Genomic DNA, 22500 nt, shown 5'->3' with positions numbered 1-22500 from the left:
CACACACACACCATTCACTCACACACTCACACACACACCATTCACTCACACACAGACACACACACACACACACCATTCCCTCACACACACACACACACACACACCATTCACTCACACACACACTCACTCACGCACATACACACACACACCATTCACTCACACACTCACACACACACTATTCACTCACACACACACACACACACACACGTACACACATACACACACACACACCATTCACTCACACACACACTATTCACTCACACACTCACACACACACACACACGCACACACACCATTCACTCACACACTCTCACATCACACACACACACACACACCATTCACTCACACACTCACACACACACGCACCATTCACTCACACACTCACACACACACACCATTCACTCACGCACACACACACACACACACACACACACACACACACACCATTCACTCACACACTCACATACACACACACACCATTCACTCACACACATACACACACACACACCATTCACACACACACTCATACCTACGGGCAATTTAGACGCCTATAAACATTTAATATTTTATTTGGCTATATGATATGCATACTTATATAAGCAGATACTCATAAGTGAATTGCATTCAAAAGTTTAATTTTTAAATGAAATTGGAAGTCTTGAAAGCTTAACTGTTTTGTTATTTAAATATATCGGTACGTACTGGTGTTCACGATGACGTCTATCTTAACAGATGCTCCAGGACCTGTTGAATTTTTCATATTTATCAATAAATGAAGGCCACCCGCCATATTTAAAAATGCACGGCATCTAAATATTTATTATTTTATTTGGGGGGGTCTTAATTTATTATTTTTTTAATTAAATATTATATAGGTCCTGGAGCACTTGTTAAGATAGATGTGTTCATAAACCAGTATGTACCAAGATATTTAAATAACAAAAAATGCACTCTTAAGTGTTTATAGACAAGTACAGGTTAGAGCAGGGCTGCCCAACCCTGTTCCTACAGATCTGCCATCCTGTAGGTTTTCATCCAACCCGAATAGAGCTCACCACATTCATCAACTAGAGCAGGGTTGCCCAACCCTGTTCCTGGAGATCTATTGTCCGGTAGGATTTCACTCCATTCCTAATAGAGCACACCTCATTCAACAGCTAGAGCAGGGCTGCCTAACCCTGCTCCTGGAGATCTACAAATGAGGCACATGCCATGCAAGAACTAGAGATCTCATTGAACCGATAATTAGTAGAATTAGCTATGCAAAATCAGGGCTGAAATGAATACCTACTGGATGGTAGATCTGCAGGAGCAGAGTTGGGCAGTAAGTGAACTCTAACTAAATTAATCATCGCCATTCCAGCATATCTCTACCTCCAGTTCATCATTATGCAACATAACACGAACAGTGCCTATATATATTTCTACATATTTAACTTGGACTCATTACTGAACATCCCGTAAGAATTCCATTAGGCTGAGAGTCTCTAATAAAAGGCGGACAACAATAGCTGGGCAGCAAAAATTCATCACTGTGGTAACAGCGGTAATCAGTTCGTCAGTGCAGTGCAGTTAACGTGCGGTAGCTAATTAGCTGACAGACCTCACCATTGTGGCTCCAGAGAGCGTTGGATATTATATTTAAACGAGACGGCAACTTGTAACATCTTATTTGGAAAAATGGGGTGGAGAAGCAGCATTGTACTTTGTAAGCGACCCCTAAGAATGTGTGTGTGTGACAGGAAGGAGCAAAAAGAAAAGTTTATAACTGTTCCACTGCTGGAAGAACTAAAATAGGCTAAACCTAAATTAGAAATAAAAGCAAAATTAAAAACTGTAATAACCTTGGTGTGAAGGCTCTCTGAATCCTTTCATGGAGTGGAATGTTGGATGCATCCTCCATTTTGTGTGGAGCGGGTCTGAAGGCCTGTTGTGTGTTTGCTGTGTTCACTGTTTGCTCTTCTCTCAGGTCCGTTCTGTATTCTGAAGCCAAAGAGGGCCCCTTTCCCTACTCTCCCCCAGCACGCTGTTCAAATACCCAATTCAGACTCTTTCCATACCTGTAGAATCCCTACAGATTACGTTCTCTAAGAAACATCCATTTTTACCAGTACTGTAAACAAAAACCCTTCTTACATATGATTACATCTAAAGGTTGGTTAAATGTTCAGTTGAAAGATGTCCAGGACCCTGACCAACATACAAAATAAAATTAGCATAAACATTTTTACATTCTCATAAATTTGGTGCCCAACACTTGGCTGAGTATGTCTGAATTTGGACGGACCAGTTGTCTGGAAGCCTGGTTCAGGCAGATTCTGGAGAGTGTAGACATCCATGGTTCCCCATAATGTATGGTGTTGCCAGCTTGCTTCTTTTCACACTGCAAACTCCAAACTACACTCGCATAGAATGGAGTCAGAGGAGGACTGTTCATCTTTGTCATGCTCTCCACTGGCACCCAGTTGACCAGCAGGGCAGGGGTCGCTAGCAAGCGATACAATGCCAGCCCATCACCAACTGACTGGACAACAAAACCGCCAATTGTGCAGTGTCCTATGGAGCTACTGGCCTCAGTCAGAATTACATTTCATCCAAGACTATGGGGCTAATCCATCCTCAAAATGAGGTGGGCAAATGAGAATGAATGCCTATTTTTTGATTGCCCACATGATCGCGCTTGCCTCCTGCGTTCACGGCTTGCAGCTGTGATCTCTATGTGCAGCCAGAGATCTGTAGCATCTTGCACATCCCAGTTCGCATGAAATGAGCCCCAGGTCCCCAAGGCCACTGTTATTATATTATATAACTGGATATGTAAGGGAACGACTATAGTGCCTCATTGGAGAGTAAAACCTGCAACATCAGGATGTCAAAGCCCCGTTGCTTAAGCACTATACAGCTGCAGTGTTTGTAGCCATGCCTGTACACGTCCCTGAGAGCCCCACTCAGGAGGGTCAGGAGCTTCAGCTAATGTTCACATTTAAAATCATTTGATCTCAGTGACTTTGACCATGGAATGATTGCTGATGGCAGACAGGGTGGTTTGAGTATCTCAGGGATTGCTGATCTCCTGGGATTTTCACACACACACTAGTCTCTAGAGTTTGCAACAAAAAAAATAGTGAGCAGCAGTTCTGCAGACAGAAATGCCTTGTTAATGAGAGATGTCAGAGGAGAAGGGCCAGACTGGTCAAAGCTGACAGAAAGGTGACAGTAATGTAAATAACCACACATTACAACAGTGGTATGCAGAAGAGCATCTCTGAACACACAACCCATTGTAACTCTAAGTGGATAGGTTACAGCAGTAGAAGTTTAAAAAATAAGTCTAATAAATACCTAATAAAGTGCTCAGTGAGTATACATCCCCTAGAGCTTCAGAGGAGAGAGGTCAGAGGTCAGATAGGCCGACCTCCACCAAAGCGGCTGAAGCCTCAGCACAGGTGTGATCAGCCCCCTGGCCGGCGGGATAATCAGTTCTCCTTTCTCTCGGTGTGGACGGAAGCTGGAAACCCCAGGAGAGGAGGCCCTGTTACTCACGCCGGCGTTTCTGACGGACTCTGATGGATCTCATCTGATTACAGGAGCGCATCTGACCCCAGCTGCCCTGATCTGACACACTGGTCTCACTCGGGGGCTGTGCCTGCCCTGCCTGGCCTTTATAAAGCCCTCCCGTCTGGACTACAGATGTGGGATAATTGAGTCTCACTGCAAAAACTCTGTCTTAACAAGCGTTTTTAGTCTTGTAATAAGACTTACTGTAAGATCTTTATTTTATTTCTCCCAAGTAGAAATTGTTAGCTTGTTTTAAGTTACTGTTTGCTTGCCAATTAAACATTTTCTTACCCCATTGGCAAATCGTGGATCACCTCAAACTTGATCACCTCATTGGCTGTTTTTTTCTCTCACTTAGCAAAAAAGTAATAGGAATATGATTTTAAGTCTAAATATAAGACTAAGATACTCGTTAAGACTGACTTTTTGTTTTTTGCAGTGCAGAATCCCAGTGGACTCTTCTGCTTTGCCTGAGCAGCAGTTGTGAGTCATGACATTTTGTTTCAGCCATAATGTAAAACAAAATGGGATGAAGTTTAAGGAAGTTTGTCAGCTTCTGGATCCATGTCCTGTACAGGCTGCATCTCGGCTCATCCTCAAACTTATCCTGAGGCTAAAATCGGACATTATTACACTATATTTCACTATTTTACCCTCAAATCCATTTAACCACTTAGAGAATGGCATCCCTCTTTCAACACTTATACCTATTACTGAGTTATAGGTTTGTGTAAGGACACCGGTTTTGTAACAAGTAACTTGGCATTACTATTCTTAGAATTCTTAGAATAAGCCCAACCCAGCCTGACCCCTGTTACGCAGCCTGTAGCATAGTGGTTAAGGTAAAGGACCCTGTAGCGTAGTGGTTAAGGTACATGACCCTGTAGCGTAGTGGTTAAGGTAAAGGACCCTGTAGTGTAGTGGTTAAGGTAAAGGACCCTGTAGTGTAGTGGTTAAGGTAAAGGACCCTGTAGCGTAGTGGTTAAGGTAAAGGACCCTGTAGCGTAGTGGTTAAGGTAAAGGACCCTGTAGTGTAGTGGTTAAGGTAAAGGACCCTGTAGAGTAGTGGTTAAGGTACATGACCCTGTAGCGTAGTGGTTAAGGTAAAGGACCCTGTAGCGTAGTGGTTAAGGTAAAGGACCCTGTAGCGTAGTGGTTAAGGTAAAGGACCCTGTAGCGTAGTGGTTAAGGTATAAAGGACCCTGTAGCGTAGTGGTTAAGGTACATGACCCTGTAGCGTAGTGGTTAAGGTAAATGACCCTGTAGCGTAGTGGTGAAGGTAAAGGACCCTGTAGCGTAGTGGTTAAGGTACATGACCCTGTAGCGTAGTGGTTAAGGTACATGACCCTGTAGCGTAGTGGTTAAGGTAAAGGACCCTGTAGTGTAGTGGTTAAGGTAAAGGACCCTGTAGCGTAGTGGTTAAGGTAAATGACCCTGTAGCGTAGTGGTTAAGGTAAAGGACCCTGTAGTGTAGTGGTTAAGGTAAAGGACCCTGTAGCGTAGTGGTTAAGGTAAATGACCCTGTAGCGTAGTGGTTAAGGTAAATGACTGGGACACGCAAGGTCAGTGGTTCTAATCCTGGTATAGCCACAATAAGATCTGCACAGCCATTGGGCCCTTGAGCAAGGCCCTTAACCCTGCATTGCTCCAGGGGAGGATTGTCTCCTGCATAGTCTAATCAACTGTACGTCGCTCTGGATAAGAGCGTCTGCCAAATGCCACTAATGTAAGAATGTTGTCCACTCAATACTCACAGATAATCTAATGAGCAACATTTCTAACTTTTCAGATTTCATTCATGTATTGATTTTAAACAAAGTTGAATGAGAGGTTTAATTTCTTGGAAATACTGGAGCGACGCCTGAATGTTGCTAGACAGAGATAGAACATGAAGCAGGACAGAGATAGAACATGAAGCAGGGCAGAGATAGAACGTGAAGCAGGACAGAGATAGAACATGAAGCAGGACAGAGATAGAACATGAAGCAGGGCAGAGATAGAACATGAAGCAGGACAGAGATAGAACATGAAGCAGGACAGAGATAGAACATGAAGCAGGACAGAGATAGAACATGAAGCAGGACAGAGATAGAACATGAAGCTGGACAGAGATAGAACATGAAGCAGGACAGAGATAGAACATGAAGCAGGGCAGAGATAGAACATGAAGCTGGACAGAGATAGAACATGAAGCAGGACAGAGATAGAACATGAAGCAGGACAGAGATAGAACATGAAGCAGGACAGAGATAGAACATGAAGCAGGACAGAGATAGAACATGAAGCTGGACAGAGATAGAACATGAAGCAGGGCAGTGATGATGAGAACACAGAAACAAATGGATGCACATTTGAACGCTCTCACAGGCTAAAATGTGTGAACTGGAATTAATTCTACATATCATATGCTGAGTAGTAAAAGGAATGAATCTTTCTCAATCTGAAATGGATCGGAGCGGCTGTTGCATGCCTGTGAGTTTGACTTACGTTCAGCTGGGGGAATAGTACAGTGACATGGTTGGACTTTGGTTCATAACAGTGGGAGCTCATCCAGGATTGAGCTGCTTTTTATGGTGGAGCTCCACATTATAGGGAGAGAGGGAGAGTGAGGGAAGCCCAGCAGCCAGCACACAGAGTGTTCATCTCAGCTTTGTGTCTTTTCTCGCTCAGACTCCACCCTCGGTTGAGTGAGCTGAAACCGCACAGTTCATCTTCAGCGTGTTGTCCTATCCGAACGCCTGTCTGTGTGCTGACCCCTGCCCCTGCCCCCTGTGCCTCTGCTGGTCCTGTCACTCCGGCTGACGGACGGGGAGGGGGACAGGGTGGCCGCTCTGTACCCAAATCTCTCTCTCTGCCGTGTCCTTGCCCACTCGGCCCGCTCTGACAGGAAGAGTGTCTCATACATATTCAACAGCACCGCCACGGCGAGAGGACTGTCAACTAACGCTCCGCTGTGTGTGTGTGTGTGTGTGAGTGTGTGTGAGTGTGTGTGTGAGTGTGTGTGTGTGTGTGTGTGTGTGTGTGTGTGTGTGTGTGTGAGTGTGTGTGAGTGTGTGTGTGTGTGTGAGTGTGTGAGTGTGTGTGAGTGTGTGTGAGTGTATGTGTGTGTGCCTGTGTGTGTGTGTGAGTGGTGTGAGTGTGTAGTGTGTGTGTGAGAGCGTGTGTGTGTGCGTGTGTAGTGTGTGTGTGAAAGCGTGTGTGTGTGCGTGTGTAGTGTGTGTGTGCGTGTGTGTGTGCGTGTGTAGTGTGTGTGTGAGAGCGTGTGTGTGTGCGTGTGTAGTGTGTGTGTGAGAGCGTGTGTGTGTGTGTGTATGTGTGAGTGAGTGTATGTGTGTGTGCCTGTGTGTGTGTGTGAGTGGTGTGAGTGTGTAGTGTGTGTGTGAGAGCGTGTGTGTGTGCGTGTGTAGTGTGTGTGTGAAAGCGTGTGTGTGTGCGTGTGTAGTGTGTGTGTGCGTGTGTGTGTGCGTGTGTAGTGTGTGTGTGAGAGCGTGTGTGTGTGCGTGTGTAGTGTGTGTGTGAGAGCGTGTGTGTGTGTGTGTGTGAGTGTGTAGTGTGTGTGTGAGAGTGTGTGTGTGTGAGTGTGTAGTGTGTGTATGTGTGTGTGTGTGAGTGTGTAGTGTGTGTGTGTGTGTAGTGTGTAGTGTGTGTGTGAGAGCCTGCAGACTCCCTCCTGTGTGTTCACATCAGGGCGACATGGCTCAGGCAGTAAGAGCAGTCGTCCCATTGGCTCAGGCAGTAAGAGCAGTCGTCTCATTGGCTCAGGCAGTAAGAGCAGTCGTCTCATTGGCTCAGGCAGTAAGAGCAGTCGTCTGGCAGTTGGAGGGTTGCCGGTGCCGATCCCCCACCCGGGCTGTGTCGAAGTGTCCCTGAGCAAGACACCTACCCCCCAAATGCTTCTGACGAGCTGGTCGGTGCCTTGCATGGCAGCCAATCGCCGTTGGTGTGTGAGTGTGTGTATGAATGGGTGAATGAGAAGCATCAATTGTACAGCGCTTTGGATAAAGGCGCTATATAAATTCCAACCATTTACCATTTAGATACACTAAGAGTGTTGAAATGTTAAACAGAGAACTGAGTTGAGAGACACTAATCAGTGTTTCTTCATGAAAGACTTGAGGCAGTTTGATTCTCACCTGAACCCTGAATCTAAACCAACACCAACCAGGTCCAGGAGCTCAGGAAACCCACAACTGTCCTAACTCATTTCAAGACAAGCACTCTCTCTCTCTCTCTCTCTGTCTCTCAATATTAATTCAATATGCTTTATTGGCATGAAATGCATACAGTAAATATCGGCAAAGCATTACACAAATACACCAATTTCAAATATAAGGAAAATTTAATTTACTGAAAGCATGTAGTTATTAACTGTAATTAAAATAGTTGAAAATGTTCTCTATCTCCCACTCCCTCTCTCCCACACCACTTTCTCCCTCTCTCTCCCCCCTCTCTCTCTCCTTCTGTCTCCCTATCTCCCACCCCTCTATCCCTCTCTCCCTCTCTCTCAGCTCATCCCACAGTTCTTCTTCACGGGTTTGGGGATTGCTGGTGCCACACTCTACCTGATCCGCCTGGCCCGGGGGCCCCATGTCAGGTGTGGCTTGTGCAGGCAGACACAGTCATGTGACATGTGCAGTGACTCACACCCTTACAGTGATTCAGGAGCATCACAGAGAGAAAGGATGGAGTGCTATACAATCCACAGGAAGGCCAGTGCACTGTGCATATGGGACCAGGATCAAGTGCTCCTCACATTTGAAAGAAATATGAAGTTTTAGAAGACAGTAAAAATGTAAAACACTGTTCCAGGACCCTTAATATTATGAAGGGAGCATGTTACTTGTAAGCTGAGCTTGTTACTTGTAAGCCAAATCACTTGAAAGGTTTTTAGTGAATAGGTGCTGTTGACGCCATTGCTCCTGTGAAATTTTCAAGAGCAATCGGGACGCTCCCCCAGATCGTTAGTTTTGTTCATAATCTCTGGTTCTGTTTATGTAAATATGAAAAATTAAATTCTGAGCAATGAAAGATTGTGTTTTGGGGTAGACTTGTCACATTTTCAGGATTGTGTTTGAATATAGTATTACATTGTTCTATTATGGGCTATCACATGCTATTTGTAATGTTTATCATCAAGGTTTTGTCACATAATGTTTTTGTGTACAACATATTTCAATGAAATTGTGTTGTGGAGGTGATCATCACTGTATGTTTGATATGAATATAAATCTCAGCAGTGTGAAGTCTGCAGTGGTGCTGGGGTGACTGTAGAGAGCCGCTGTGACATCGTTCTGACCAGCAGCTACAGTCCTTCCCAGGCTCAGTGCACAGATACAGACTATGCTTTGTGTGCGCAGTGGGGCAGCGTGGGTATTGTAGTGATTTAGCCATAACAGTATCCTGTGTCTAAAGCAGGCTTGTCTAATGAGTATGGAGGGCAGCCAGTTACTGTAGTTCAGCTCATTATCACCTCTGTCTCTCTCTGCTCGACCCGGCGTGACCCCAGCTGGGACAGAAAGAACAATCCAGAACCCTGGAACAAGCTCAGCCCCACCTACCAGCACAAGGTGAGAATACCCACACACACATCCACACACACACATACACACACACACACACACACACATACACACCCACACACACATCCACACACACACACACACATACACACACATACACACCCACACACACATCCACACACACACATACACACACACACACACACACACACACACACATACACACCCACACACACATCCACACACACACATACATACACACACACACACACACACACACACATACACGCACACACACACACACACACACATACACGCACACACACACAAGCATACAATACCAACACACACATGCATACACACACATACAAGCATACAATACCCACACACACACACACAAGCATACAATACCCAAACACACACACACATGCACGCACACACACACAAGCATATAATACCCACACACACACAAGCATACAATACCCACACACATGCACACACACACACACACACACACACACAAGCATACAATACTAACACACACATGCACACACACACACAAGCATGCAATACCAACACACACAGGCACACACACAAGCATACACTACACACACACAAATTCTCCCATACTGTATATGGACACACACACACATGCGCACGCATGCACGGACACACTCACACTCATAGACACACACTCACACTCATACACGCACACACACTCACCCACGCACACACTCACACACACACACTCACACACACACACACACTCACACTCATACACACACTCACACTCACACACACACTCACACACGCACACACTCACTCACACTCATACACGCACACACATACTGTATATGGACACACACACGTGCACACGTATGCCCACACACACACACACACAACAAGCACGTGCACATACATGCATACAAAAAGACACATTCTCAGTCATTCTATATGATCGCCAAGGTCATGTGTATTATTGCAAGCATAGCCCGCTTTCATTTATGACATTTAAACAAATGGCGTAGCCTCGCTCGATGTAAAACGCCGCATATTTAACCTGCTTATTTCAGCTGCGTTTCACACAGAGCGAGGGAAGCTCTTGCCATTCTTTTCTTAATGTTTGTTAGAAAGCCGAATAAGACCATCACCCCAGCACCAATATTAAAAATATCAACAAAAATAAAATGACAAATTCATAAGGCTGTGGCTGGCGTTTCAGAGGAATTTTCAGCGGATTTTTCCTGCTTGTGTAATGAAAGTCGCAACTGATGAAAGGTTCAGACACAAAGGTTCACATGTTTAATTTCTCAGAAACATGCATCGAAATTCCGCCGTGGCGCAAAGAATAATATTAATGAAGAAAATATGTAGGAGAACAGGATAAGGGCGACAGATGACCGATCGGAAAAAGGGAAAACTTTCCGGGAGGAATATAATCAGATTAGAAAGAAAAACGCGTTTATGTCTCAGTCGAGAGAACGTGACATATGCAAAGTGCATTCCCGAGCGCGTTTCCAACAGAAAAAAACTGCGAAAATAAATTAACGGTCCATGAACTGTGGTTAATGCTAAATGATTCTGGGAGAGCAGACAGTGTTTGCGTTTCCTTTCCTAAAGACGCATTGATGATCTTAATTTAGGCAAAACATATTTAAATGAATTCTCCTCTTCCCAGTTGGTGGCCGTCAACATTGACTACAACAACCTGAAGAAGGAGGGCCCCGACTTCTGAAGGTCTTCGAGGGCACCCGGCTTGGCTCGTCACCCTGTTGCCATGGCACCCCAGCCCCCGCTTCCTGAATGTCTGCATGATATATATAGTTGCTTATATTAAGGATGGGTATATATTAAAGTTAATGGAACACTACTTGAACCCTTCACCATAAGACTAACATAACACTGGCATAGACATAACATAACCGCTGTAAAAGGATTGCATAAATGGCATAAAATTTACGGATTAAAGGCTATGACAGTTTTATGACAGTAACATATGTCATAACATTTAGGCTACTGATAAAAGTAAGAGTTTTATATCATTTGACATAATCTTCTATGCCATCTTGTGACGGCTGTTATGTAATGTGTATGACAGTGTTATGTCAGCCTTATGACAAGGGCTCAAGTAAAGTGCTACCAAAGTTAAAGTAAACAGTTTGTCACTCTCGTCCTACTGCTAGAAGGGGTGGCAGTGGGGGTAAAATAGTTGGTAGTAGCCTAACTGGGAAGTTTTCAACAGGGTGTTAGGTACTGCAGTCGGTCCCTGGTCAGACTTGATGTGCAAAAATTATTTATAGATTTGAAAAACATTTCGAAATGTAAAGACTCCAATAAGCTCCATAAAGAAAATAAATTCTTGATTTGACTCTGCACTCTACAATTTTTGATTTGTAATCAAACAATTTTCTTGTGTTTGTATTTTATTTAAGGGCATTTTAGACACTTTTATCTGGGGTGCTGCTTGAGCAAGATACTCTAACCTGATTAGTTCAGTAAAAATGTCCAGCTGTAGCCTGTGACTGTACATTAAAACTGAGTGGATGTAAACCACACTGGAATCACACTGGATTTGTAATTATTGTCTAGCATTGTACCCAAGTGTAAAATACCATGTATACATTAAGAAGAGTCTTAGCTGTGTTTTAATATAAAAGTTATAGGCCTAACCAATGTTGGGATATAAAAATGGTTAAAAGGGTTGTTTAATGCCGTGGCAATATAGGCAAACGAAATATTGCAAGGCTGCAGCCATTCTATAATGTTGTCACGGATCGGCAGGCTTACATAAATATTCCATAAACACACCATTGATCTATAAATACTGCGAGTCCACGCTCGGGACAATCGATTCGGCTCGCGCAAGAGGGAAGTGTGAATTGATGAGCGCTCGGCTTGACTTGTAGAACAGAATCATATTTTCCATAAAGCCGGAGTCAGGTTGTGTACCCTTTTTAAACGTCCACCCAGTGTTCGTCCCCGCCGCTACACTCCTCTCGAATTACGGGGAGAGGTTGGAGAGACCGTGTCCGTGCACTTCAGCTAATGCCTGCAATCCGCACCCAATCTGTCTTCTCTCTCGCCTGCACCCGCGTCATGATGGAAGGCTATTGCCACCCGGTAATAAAAACATATTTCTAGCGGTCCGAGCTCCTGCATCACCAAAGCGACCGGACCCCCTCGAGGCAAGAAGCCGGCAGGGGCGCTAAACAACACAAAATACGTCGAGCACAAACAGTCACTGGCGCTTTTTCTCCGCGGTTCTTCCAGCCGGTAGCAATAGTCTGTCTTGCCGCGATGCTTGTGTCAGGGGCCCGGCGCACGCTGACAGGTAATCATGCCGGCCGAGGCTTCGCACCAGGCGTAATCAGCAGCCCAGACACACACGGGGACAGCCATTATCCAGCGCGAGGCTTCGCGGGGCCGTCGTGATTGTATTTCCCCCATTGCTTATTCTTATTATGACTATTCATCCAGAGACCGCAGGCAATCTGCGCACACCCCAAAATTTACGGATGCAATTCCCACATCCTTAAAGGAGAAAGTTGCTGCGGTTTGAGTTATAAGTTGACGCAAGTTTAGTTTGTTTTCCATATATATATATAGAGTGTCTGTGTGTGCATGCATACGTATATATATTCATGTGGCTGTGTTTGTATTTGTGTGTGCATGCATGTCTATGTGTGTAACTGCATGCATTTGTGCATGTGTTTCTGTGTACATGTTTGAATATTTGTGCATGGACAGTCACTGACCACTTCATTAGGAACACTATACTAATACTGGGTAGGGCCTCCCTTTGCTCTTAAAACAGCCTCAATTCTTCGTGGCATGGATTCCAAAAGATATTGAAAACAGTCCTTTGAGATCCTGTTCCAATTGTGTATTTGTATTTCCCAGGTCTGACACAAATACTTTTCTGTGCTCAATTGATCTTGCCTGGTGTAATTGAGCCACCCAAGAGGACGAGAAGGTGGGGTTTACTCTTTTTGAGAGTATTTCATAGGTTCCAATACACCAGATAGCTCAGTAAAACGTAGAAAAGTATTTGACCCAGGTCTGGTCTGTACGTGCGACTTGGCCCTTCTCTGTGAGCTCTGGGACAGAGCAGTGCTGACTGGTGGCTGCTCTTGGCAGTGAGACAAGAGGGAATGAAAGGTCAGCGGGAACGGACCTCTCCTCTTCTGATCTGCGAGGCGAATCTGGGTCTACTACATGCCAGTCACGCAACCAAGCGCTTAAAGACCCCATGACACTTATCGCAAAGTTACCTGGTGTCCTGGTTTAATTCCCAACCTGGCTTTCTTAACATGCAATCATCCCCCAGTTTAATTGAGAAAAAAAAAATTGTGTGGTGTGTGTGTGTTCTGCTTTAAAATGGCTGCCATGCATCACCCAGATGGGTGCTACACATAAGTGGTGGTTGAGAAAAGTTTATCTCTCAGTACTGTAAAAAGCACTTTGAGTGTGAGAAAAGAGCTATGCATGGAATTATCCTACACTTATGCATTATGAGCTGAAAGGCAAAGCTGATCCTAAATCAGATACTTGTGGAGTGCTGATCTAGAATCAGCTTCACATGTTAGCTCAAAGTGGAAAAGGTTAGGCCATGGAAAGGGAAATTCTGACTCTAGATCAGTACTCAAAAATGCTTTATGAATGCCCAGAATTCCTGTGTCTGGTCCTCAAATTCAAATCCAGTCCTGGTTTTCTTTACTCCCGGGTAATTAACTGGATACTTAGTGCTACCGATTGGCCAGACCGTCTTCACACCTGTCTCCCAGGTAGGGGGCGGGTGAACACACCTGTCTCCCTGGTAGGGGGCAGGTGAACACACCTGTCTCCCAGGTAAAGGGAGGGTGAACACACCTGTCTCCCAGGTAAAGGGAGGGTGAACACACCTGTCTCCCAGGTAAAGGGAGGGTGAACACACCTGTCTCCCAGGTAGGGGGCGGGTGGGAAACCGCGCGGCTCTGTTCGTGGAAAGACAGAGAGAGCACTTCAGCCTCCCACACCGGCCTGGAGAGGCTATTTTTAGAGGATTAATTTTAATGGGAGAGATAAGGAGAGATAGCAGGAGATGGCCCGTGAGCACTACTGAATAAACACACAACTCTCCTGGAAAACACAGGAAAGCCACGGTTCCTGGAGATCCGTGGCTGCTGATTAGCCCCGGGCGGAACGAGTGAGTTCCAGAAGTGATAAGATCAGATAAGATCAGATAAGATGCCTCCTTTCATCTTCCAGGTCAGTCCAGCACACAGAGCTTGAGTGTATCCACTGAGAATGCCAGCTGATCAGACAGGAACATGGCAACGTCACCACTGTGTGCTCAACAGCTGAGTGTGGCTGATAGCGGAACTTCAGAGTAGATCTCCATTGCTCTAAAACTCCTGGTCCTGGAGAGCCGCAGGGTGTGCTGGTTTTAGTTTTTGGATGAAGATCAGAAACCAATTCAGACCCAAGAAACCAGGTGTGTTGAGTTAACTGTGTAATTAACAACTTGAATTGATCAATTAAGTGCCGAGTAACCACAAAAACCACACCCTGTGGCTCTCCAGGACCAGGGGGGAGGACCACAATTATAAAACGTGACCTACAGTCTAAGAATAAAGATGAACAGAAACAGTGAGGGTATTTTATTGAGAAGTAACTTGGAATGTTGGTATATAATAATTCAACGTGTGCAAAATGATGTGTGTTTTGTGTATCTCAGCTGGCCAAGCTAGTCATAATGCTACCAATGAGCTACCATGCTGGTAGCTGGTCAAACCATGTCTAGCTGGGAACTGGCCTGAACTGGTCAATCAGCTACCAGCTGGTCTTTTTCAGCAGTGGCCCATCTGGGAACCAAATCCACAAGAAGATGCCCTGAGCCACTACATGCTGCTACCAGAATAGGAGTATTAATAATATTCATCCCACCACGTTGACAATTTTTTTTAGAGAGCACTAAAAGAATTTTGAGGGGTAGAGACAGAAAAAAAGCCTGGCTAAGATCAGAGGTGTTTGTCAGTCCCAGATGCGTCCTCTGGTTTGCGGCAGGTTCCCGCGTTAGTTAAACTCCAACACCTCTGGCCCCGGTTGTTAGGGTGCTAATTGACGTTGGGAACATTTCATCATCCGCCTCGTCAGTCCCCCGACCTCACTCCCGGTACGATCTGGACGGGCCTCTTTATTGGACAGGACTTGCAGTGCTAGGAAGCCGCTGGCATTTAAATATTAGCGTTATTTTCCCCGGCTGCCTCGCTCCACGCCCCACGTCCTCTCCTGTCCTGGTTTAATTGCCACGCCAGCGCAAGCTCCAGTGTGAGTTAAATAAACGAGAGGCGGTTAATTGGAGACGCTGTCACCAATTCCTCATCTCGTTAAACACTGCCGATCGCACCGTCCAATTAGAAGCTGCTCACATGGGGAGCAGGGGCAGGGCTGGAGCAGCAGGAGGGAGGGTGGGCAGGGCTGGAGCAGCAGGAGGGAGGGCAGGGCTGGAGCAGCAGGAGGGGGGGTGGGCAGGGATGGAGCAGCAGGAGGGAGGGTGGGCAGGGATGGAGCAGCAGGAGGGTGGGCAGGGCTGGAGCAGCAGGAGGGTGGGCAGGGCTGGAGCAGCAGGAGGGAGGGCAGGGCTGGAGCAGCAGGAGGGAGGGCAGGGATGGAGCAGCAGGAGGGAGGGCAGGGATGGAGCAGCAGGAGGGAGGGCAGGGATGGAGCAGCAGGAGGGAGGGTGGGCAGGGATGGAGCAGCAGGAGGGAGGGTGGGCGGGCAGGGATGGAGCAGCAGGAGGGAGGGTGGGCAGGGATGGAGCAGCAGGAGGGAGGGTGGGCAGGGATGGAGCAGCAGGAGGGAGGGTGGGCAGGGATGGAGCAGCAGGAGGGAGGGCAGGGCTGGAGCAGCAGGAGGGAGGGTGGGCGGGCAGGGCTGGAGCAGCAGGAGGGAGGGTGGGCGGGCAGGGCTGGAGCAGCAGGAGGGAGGGTGGGCAGGGCTGGAGCAGCAGGAGGGAGGGCAGGGCTGGAGCAGCAGGAGGGAGGGTGGGCGGGCAGGGATGGAGCAGCAGGAGGGAGGGTGGGCAGGGATGGAGCAGCAGGAGGGTGGGCGGGCAGGGCTGGAGCAGCAGGAGGGTGGGCAGGGATGGAGCAGCAGGAGGGAGGGTGGGCAGGGATGGAGCAGCAGGAGGGAGGGTGGGCAGGGCTGGAGCAGTAGGAGGGAGGGTGGCCTGGCCGTGGCTGGGGTTATACATTCAGGTGGAGAGGCATTAGGATGGTGCTGTGCTTTTGGTACAACATGATCATGAAAGTGTGTGTGAATGTGTCTATGGGCTAGTCATGTAAAATATGTACAAAAGATGAAAGCCAATAAACCTCTGGTCAGGTCACAACTATGTCAAAACAAAGCGTCTATAGTGTGTTATTGAGGTAAAGTGACATTTATTGGTGGGAGACGGAGACGGAGCTGGTGCTGGTTTTGAGGCATCTCCTCCCAGCAGGCTGTTCCAGCTGATTAAGACATCTGTATTCTGCTCTGCACTTCCCACAGCCTCTGGAATCCCTTGGATATGGAGCCTGTAATAGCTTATAAAATAAAAGGAAACATAACTTACTGCAGAACGGCACATCTCCCTAACGCACAGCCCATACACGGCAAGAAGAGATGAGTACTGAGGTGGTTGGCTCTCCGGAGATCTCCACACAATCTCGCCTTGATTTCCCGTTGGCTGAAGTCCTAGCCAACTGTGGGCTCATCACAGAAGCGAGTTTGTACAAACATAGTGAAACCCCACTTTTGGTGAGGGCAACCCAGACAGTCAGCTCAAGAGCTAGGAAGACATTCTGGCCTCACTGTTTGGGAAAAGAAGCAGCGAAGGGCCACTCTAAGGCTTAGGTGTTGGTCAGTTGGTCCATTGTTATCAGCTACCAGCAGTGATTTACAACAACATAAGAATGTTCAGTTAAGGACATTGTGATCACGTATTGGAAGGTTTAACTGCTGAATGTCACAGAGTTGATGCATCACTGAGTGCATCACTCTGAACAGCACTGCTTATTGGCTTATAGCTGCGAGGGAGGAGCCTGAGGCTTTGAAAATATTCGCTGAGCAGGCAAAAACCCCTCCCCCCAAGAAAACGCATCAATGACAACAATCTTTAATGAATGCACCTATTTATTAAGATTAGACTTTTAAATTAGATATAGTTTTAACAGGGCCATTAAAAAACAAAAACAAATGTTGGATATGAACACATTGGTTCCTTGTCAGGCAAGAGGAAAGATTTAAACAGGAATATTATGGTCAACTCCGCACATGCAGCCAATGGCAAGACTGCCACTCCATTCCCGGGAGTCTGGCTCGCATACACTGGTTTTCTTTGCAACCAATACAGTAATTTCAGATTTTTCTAAACTGTTGTATCTCCCCAGTATCAGACCCTGGTAAACCATGGTAACCAAGCAACTCACAGCCTTATCAAAAACATCAGATCAAATGAACGATGGGACCGAATATAACGGTTGAGAGGAAGCTGGTGTTAAACCCTGAAATGGACCGTGGCCGGTCACGGCTGTGCAACAGAGCGGTCCGGTCCAGTGAGAGAGACCGGGGGTGTGGTGATGAGAAGGCAATCAAGGAGGAATGCTATTGTACAGGCATACACTACTGCAGCTATACAACCAGAGACAACTGTCATACAGCACAGCCCCTATATTATCATACACGTCATTCTTGAAAAAAAAAAAAAAAAAAAAAAAAAAAAAAAAGCATAATTACTTTCAGGTTAGATGTGAGAAAACATTCCTAGCACTAAGGAGGAAGTAAATTGAATTCAACTGATATTTTGTAAACAGAAGCTGAATGTCTTGTAGAAAAATGCTTTTTTGTCAATTATTTATTTGAAGCCTTGACTCATGAGCCTGCAGTGAACCCAGAAAACACAAAATATTCTCACAATGTCACTGGAATGTTTTGTCAGCATTACAACATTGCCTCAACATGGCAGCAACATTGTGAGAATGTTTTGTCAGCATTACAACATTGCCTCAACATGGCAGCAACATTGTGAGAATGTTTTGTCAGCATTACAACATTGCCTCAACATGGCAGCAACATTGTGAGAATGTTTTGTCAGCATTACAACATTGCCTCAACATGGCAGCAACATTGGTTAGATACTTCAACGCTTTACTGCTAAAACTCCTGCAGATTCATGGTCATTTTTTAAAGAAACTTCCAGTTTCTATATTACAAAAATAATTATATTCACTGACTGTACATTTTGGCTAGTAAAAGTCTCAGGAATCTGCAGGAGTTTTCTAATTTTACTGGCATTTATAGACTTAAAGCGAGAGTTGATTTTCTGCAGTATTTTTATATTATTTCAGTTTTAGTGTGCATTTGTTATTGGCTCAGACAGTTTGTGTGCGCAGTGAAGGATATGTCAGATACACAATGGCTGGTACAGGGGCATTAGAAGGTTTATGGTCTAAAGCAGGAAAATACACTTCAGGTAACTATAAACCAGTATCTTTCATCGCTTATAAAAAAGACAAAATGCCCGTTCTGTTTATCACTCTTATTAGACAGTCACACTCTGAACGGATTCCATGGCATAAAGACGGACATAACCTCTTACTTTAACGGGCACTTTGAAGAACACAAAGATGGTTAAAGCAGCTTTAAAATGTACCTCATCTCACTTCAGCCTCCCAAGATTCATGACCAGGAACAATTGAGATATTAATTTTCTAAATTTGAAATAAGTTGTCCGATTTGTAATTGGGGCTTGTTTGATATGTTCCATACCGCGATGTTCTGCAAGAAAAAAAGTGTCTGAAATAGACAAGGGATACTGCTGGCCAAAGGGCTAATACTGTGAAAATGAAGAATTACTTTGAAATCTGGCAAGCAGATCAGACCGCTCTCTCAAACACTTTTTTTGGTGAAAGACATTTCAATTTGTGATTTGTCCTCGCTCATACTGAGAAACAAGAATGAAGTCTGTGCATGTTCACGGCGGCAAACCCCCCCCCCCCCCCCCGGTGTGAGTTTAGGGTTCAGTGGTCGTGGAAGCCCGGCATGGGGAAAGGCCGGGCAAAGGCCTCCACACGCTGCCTCAGGTCCCCCAGCCTGGCCACGGTCTCGGGGTCCTGCAACAGGAAGTTCTTGAAGTCCTGGAGCTTTCCTGGAGGGTAGGGGAGGAGGGGAGGAAGGGAGGATAAAAACATCACTCTGAGTAGGTGGGGGGGGGTCCTCCTCTCTCTCCCCTTGGGGCCAGCAGCCCATGCAGAACCTGGAGGACCAGCGGACCATGACGACCTCTCTGGGGCCCAGGCCGGGACCTCCTGGTACACTGCTCACACCTGAGCTACAGCAACAGTCTTTATCGTTCATTTTATCCTCATTTTACCTGGTTTTTGTGTGAATGTGTCAGACCCAGACAAAATCAGCCATGTTTTTCTGCCCATTACAGTCCTTGAGGTTTTTACCAAGTGAATACGTGGTAGAAATATCTAATTATTTGGTAACTACCCCTGGTCAAAAAGTACAAATACACTAAAGCTGAAAATAGTTGTGTACTCCCGAAGAATTCTTGAAAACACCTTCTTACAAGGTAAGTATTCTGCAATTTCCTTGGAATTACACAATTACCCGGGCTATAACCAACCTAAACCTTTGAGAACTAATGGATAATCAATTGATAATAATCACTTAAATTGATAGGTAATAGATGAGTATTTCGATTTTAGTTTCTTAGTACTTGCCTATTTTTTTAACCAGAGGTAATTACCCAATTAATTTTTAACGTGCATTGAACTGATAAATATTCAGTCAGACTGCGGATGAGTTTTTCCCAGTCCACATCCTCCATTATTTACACAAACCAAGACTAAACCCATCCTAGATCAGTAGTCCTGCCCTGAGGCCCTTTGAGCATGAGCCCTGATCTGAGAGCAGTGACCAGGCCTTTAAACGCTGAAGCAGGCCTGTAACGCTACACCAACGGGCCCTTGGGACAGTCTGCACAGGGGCCCTCCTCTAACTCCACCCAACGCTACACCAACGGGCCCTGGGGACAGTCTTCACAGGGGCCCTCCTCTAGCTCCACCCCTCTCCTTACCAGTCTTCTTCTTCACATCCAAGGCGATCTTGATGCCTTCGTCCATGAACTCCACCACCTTCTCAAAGTCTGCCTCCTTGAACTGCCTGGAGGTCAGGGCAGGGGCTCCTGCAGGAAGAGAGTGCTTCATTAAAACCCTGAAAGAGCATTCAGGCCAACTGTTTATACATCACATCAACACCAGGACATTGGCACTTTGGTAAGAACAAAGTTTGTTTGAGTAACGAGACTGAGTTCTGAAGAACTGGAGCTGTAACTCTGATACTGAGAGTGAGTTACCTAGCTGAGCTGTAACTCTGATACTGAGTGTGAGTTACCTAGCTGAGCTGTAACTCTGATACTGAGCGTGAGTGTGAGTTACCTAGCTGAGCTGTAACTCTGATACTGAGTGTGAGTTACCTAGCTGAGCTGTAACTCTGATACTGAGTGTGAGTTACCCAGCTGAGCTGTAACTCTGATACTGAGTGTGAGTTACCTAGCTGAGCTGTAACTCTGATACTGAGCGTGAGTTACCTAGCTGAGCTGTAACTCTGATACTGAGCGTGAGCGTGAGTTACCTAGCTGAGCTGTAACTCTGATACTGAGTGTGAGTTACCTAGCTGAGCTGTAACTCTGATACTGAGTGTGAGTTACCTAGCTGAGCTGTAACTCTGATACTGAGTGTGAGTTACCTAGCTGAGCTGTAACTCTGATACTGAGCGTGAGTTACCTAGCTGAGCTGTAACTCTGATACTGAGTGTGAGTTACCTAGCTGAGCTGTAACTCTGATACTGAGTGTGAGTTACCTAGCTGAGCTGTAACTCTGATACTGAGTGTGAGTTACCTAGCTGAGCTGTAACTCTGATACTGAGCGTGAGTTACCTAGCCGGAGGCCCCCTGGCGTGAGGGCGCTGCGGTCCCCAGGGCAGGTGTTCTTGTTGGCTGTGATGTACACCAGCTCCAGAACGCGCTCTGCTCTCGCCCCATCCATGCCCCGCGGACGCAGGTCCACCAGGACCAGGTGGTTATCTGTCCCTCCTACACACACACACACACACACACACACACACACGCCAGCCAATCACAAGCCTGTCTGCAGATTACCAGACCTGGGTCAAATACATAACCATTAGGATTCAAATACTTTTCTCTCTCCTGGTCTTGCCTGGTGCAACTGAGCCAAAGAGGACCAGAAGGCTGGGAACTCATTTCAATCGCTTATTTTTCTGCTCTTTTATCTTTTACTGCCTCTTGACCCGGAAATTGATCGAGGTCTTTAAGGACATTCATTACAACTAATTAAATGTTCCTTCTTGGAGCTAGAAGTAGGGAGTTACGAAGTCCCCAACTTTCCTTTCTTGTGAGGACACGTGCGCATCCTTTGTTGAAGTATTTGTCCGAAAGCGTGACGTGTAAATGAACAACCTGGGTCTCCCCAGCTGCCATGTCGGTAACTGACGTGGTTTTGAAATGATGTTTGAGGGACATTACATTTGCCTAATTCATGATTTTACTTATTTTTCTTTCATCTTTTCCTAGCCTCTCTCGATGGGGGCAAGAAAAGGAGTCTCTCACTCTCCACTCTCACACTCACACACTCACACACTCACACACTCACACACTCACACACACTCACACACTCACACACTCACACACTCACACACACACAGTCACACACACTCACACACACTCACACACACTCACACACACTCACACACACTCACACACACTCACACACACTTACACACACTCACACACACTCACACACACTCACACACACACACACTCACACACTCACACACACAGGGAGCTGGTCCTCACCTGACACCAGTGTGTACCCCCTTTTCAGCAGGGCGTCGGCCATGGCCTTGGAGTTCCGCAACACCTGAGCGATGTACTCCCTGAACATGGGCGTCACAGCCTGCAGTGAGCGTGAGGGATGGTGTGAGGACTCATGAACCACCCCTTACACACCTACAATCCACCCCTTACACACCTACAATCCACCCCTTACACACCTACAATCCACCCCTTACACACCTACAATCCACAGACACTGCAGCTCAACTTCTGTAGGGATAAACAGGTGTTTCCTTCACTTGGCAGACAGTAACCTGTTCAGTGTAAAGCATACTGACGTATAAATTACATTACATTAATGGCATTTGGCAGACGCTCTTATCCAGAGTGACGTACAACAAAGTGCATACCCATAACCAGGGATAAGTGCGCTGAAAGACCCTAGAGGGAAGTACAATTTCAACTGCTACCTGTACAACAAAGATAAGGACAAGGGCCTATTTGAATTTTTTTTTTTTTTTTTTTTTTTTAAACAAACAA

General features: G+C 46.0%; 2 protein-coding genes across 4 annotated transcripts in view; one reads left to right on the top strand and one right to left on the bottom strand.

Annotated features, from left to right (window-relative positions):
- The window catches only part of LOC133110565 (cytochrome c oxidase subunit NDUFA4), a 31713-nt gene extending 20075 nt beyond the window's left edge, over nucleotides 1-11638 (top strand). The window contains exons 2-4 of the mRNA XM_061220771.1: nucleotides 8067-8152; nucleotides 9065-9125; nucleotides 10756-11638. Coding sequence (XP_061076755.1) covers nucleotides 8067-8152; nucleotides 9065-9125; nucleotides 10756-10812 — 204 coding nt within the window. The 3' untranslated portion in view covers nucleotides 10813-11638. The remainder of the gene's footprint in view (nucleotides 1-8066; nucleotides 8153-9064; nucleotides 9126-10755) is intronic.
- Nucleotides 11639-19104: 7466 nt separating this feature from the next.
- shmt2 (serine hydroxymethyltransferase 2 (mitochondrial)) overlaps nucleotides 19105-22500 on the bottom strand; it is a 46957-nt gene continuing 43561 nt past the window's right edge. For all 3 annotated transcript variants that reach the window (XM_061220111.1, XM_061220112.1, XM_061220113.1), the window contains 4 exons: nucleotides 21982-22081; nucleotides 21043-21198; nucleotides 20182-20289; nucleotides 19105-19245 (listed from right to left, as the gene is read on the bottom strand). In XM_061220111.1, the coding sequence (XP_061076095.1) occupies nucleotides 19118-19245; nucleotides 20182-20289; nucleotides 21043-21198; nucleotides 21982-22081 (492 nt within the window). In that variant the 3' untranslated portion in view covers nucleotides 19105-19117. The remainder of the gene's footprint in view (nucleotides 19246-20181; nucleotides 20290-21042; nucleotides 21199-21981; nucleotides 22082-22500) is intronic.

The sequence above is a fragment of the Conger conger genome, chromosome 14, assembly GCF_963514075.1.
Source record: "Conger conger chromosome 14, fConCon1.1, whole genome shotgun sequence".
Taxonomy (NCBI): domain Eukaryota; kingdom Metazoa; phylum Chordata; class Actinopteri; order Anguilliformes; family Congridae; genus Conger; species Conger conger.
This window is presented reverse-complemented; position numbering and strand designations above follow the sequence as displayed.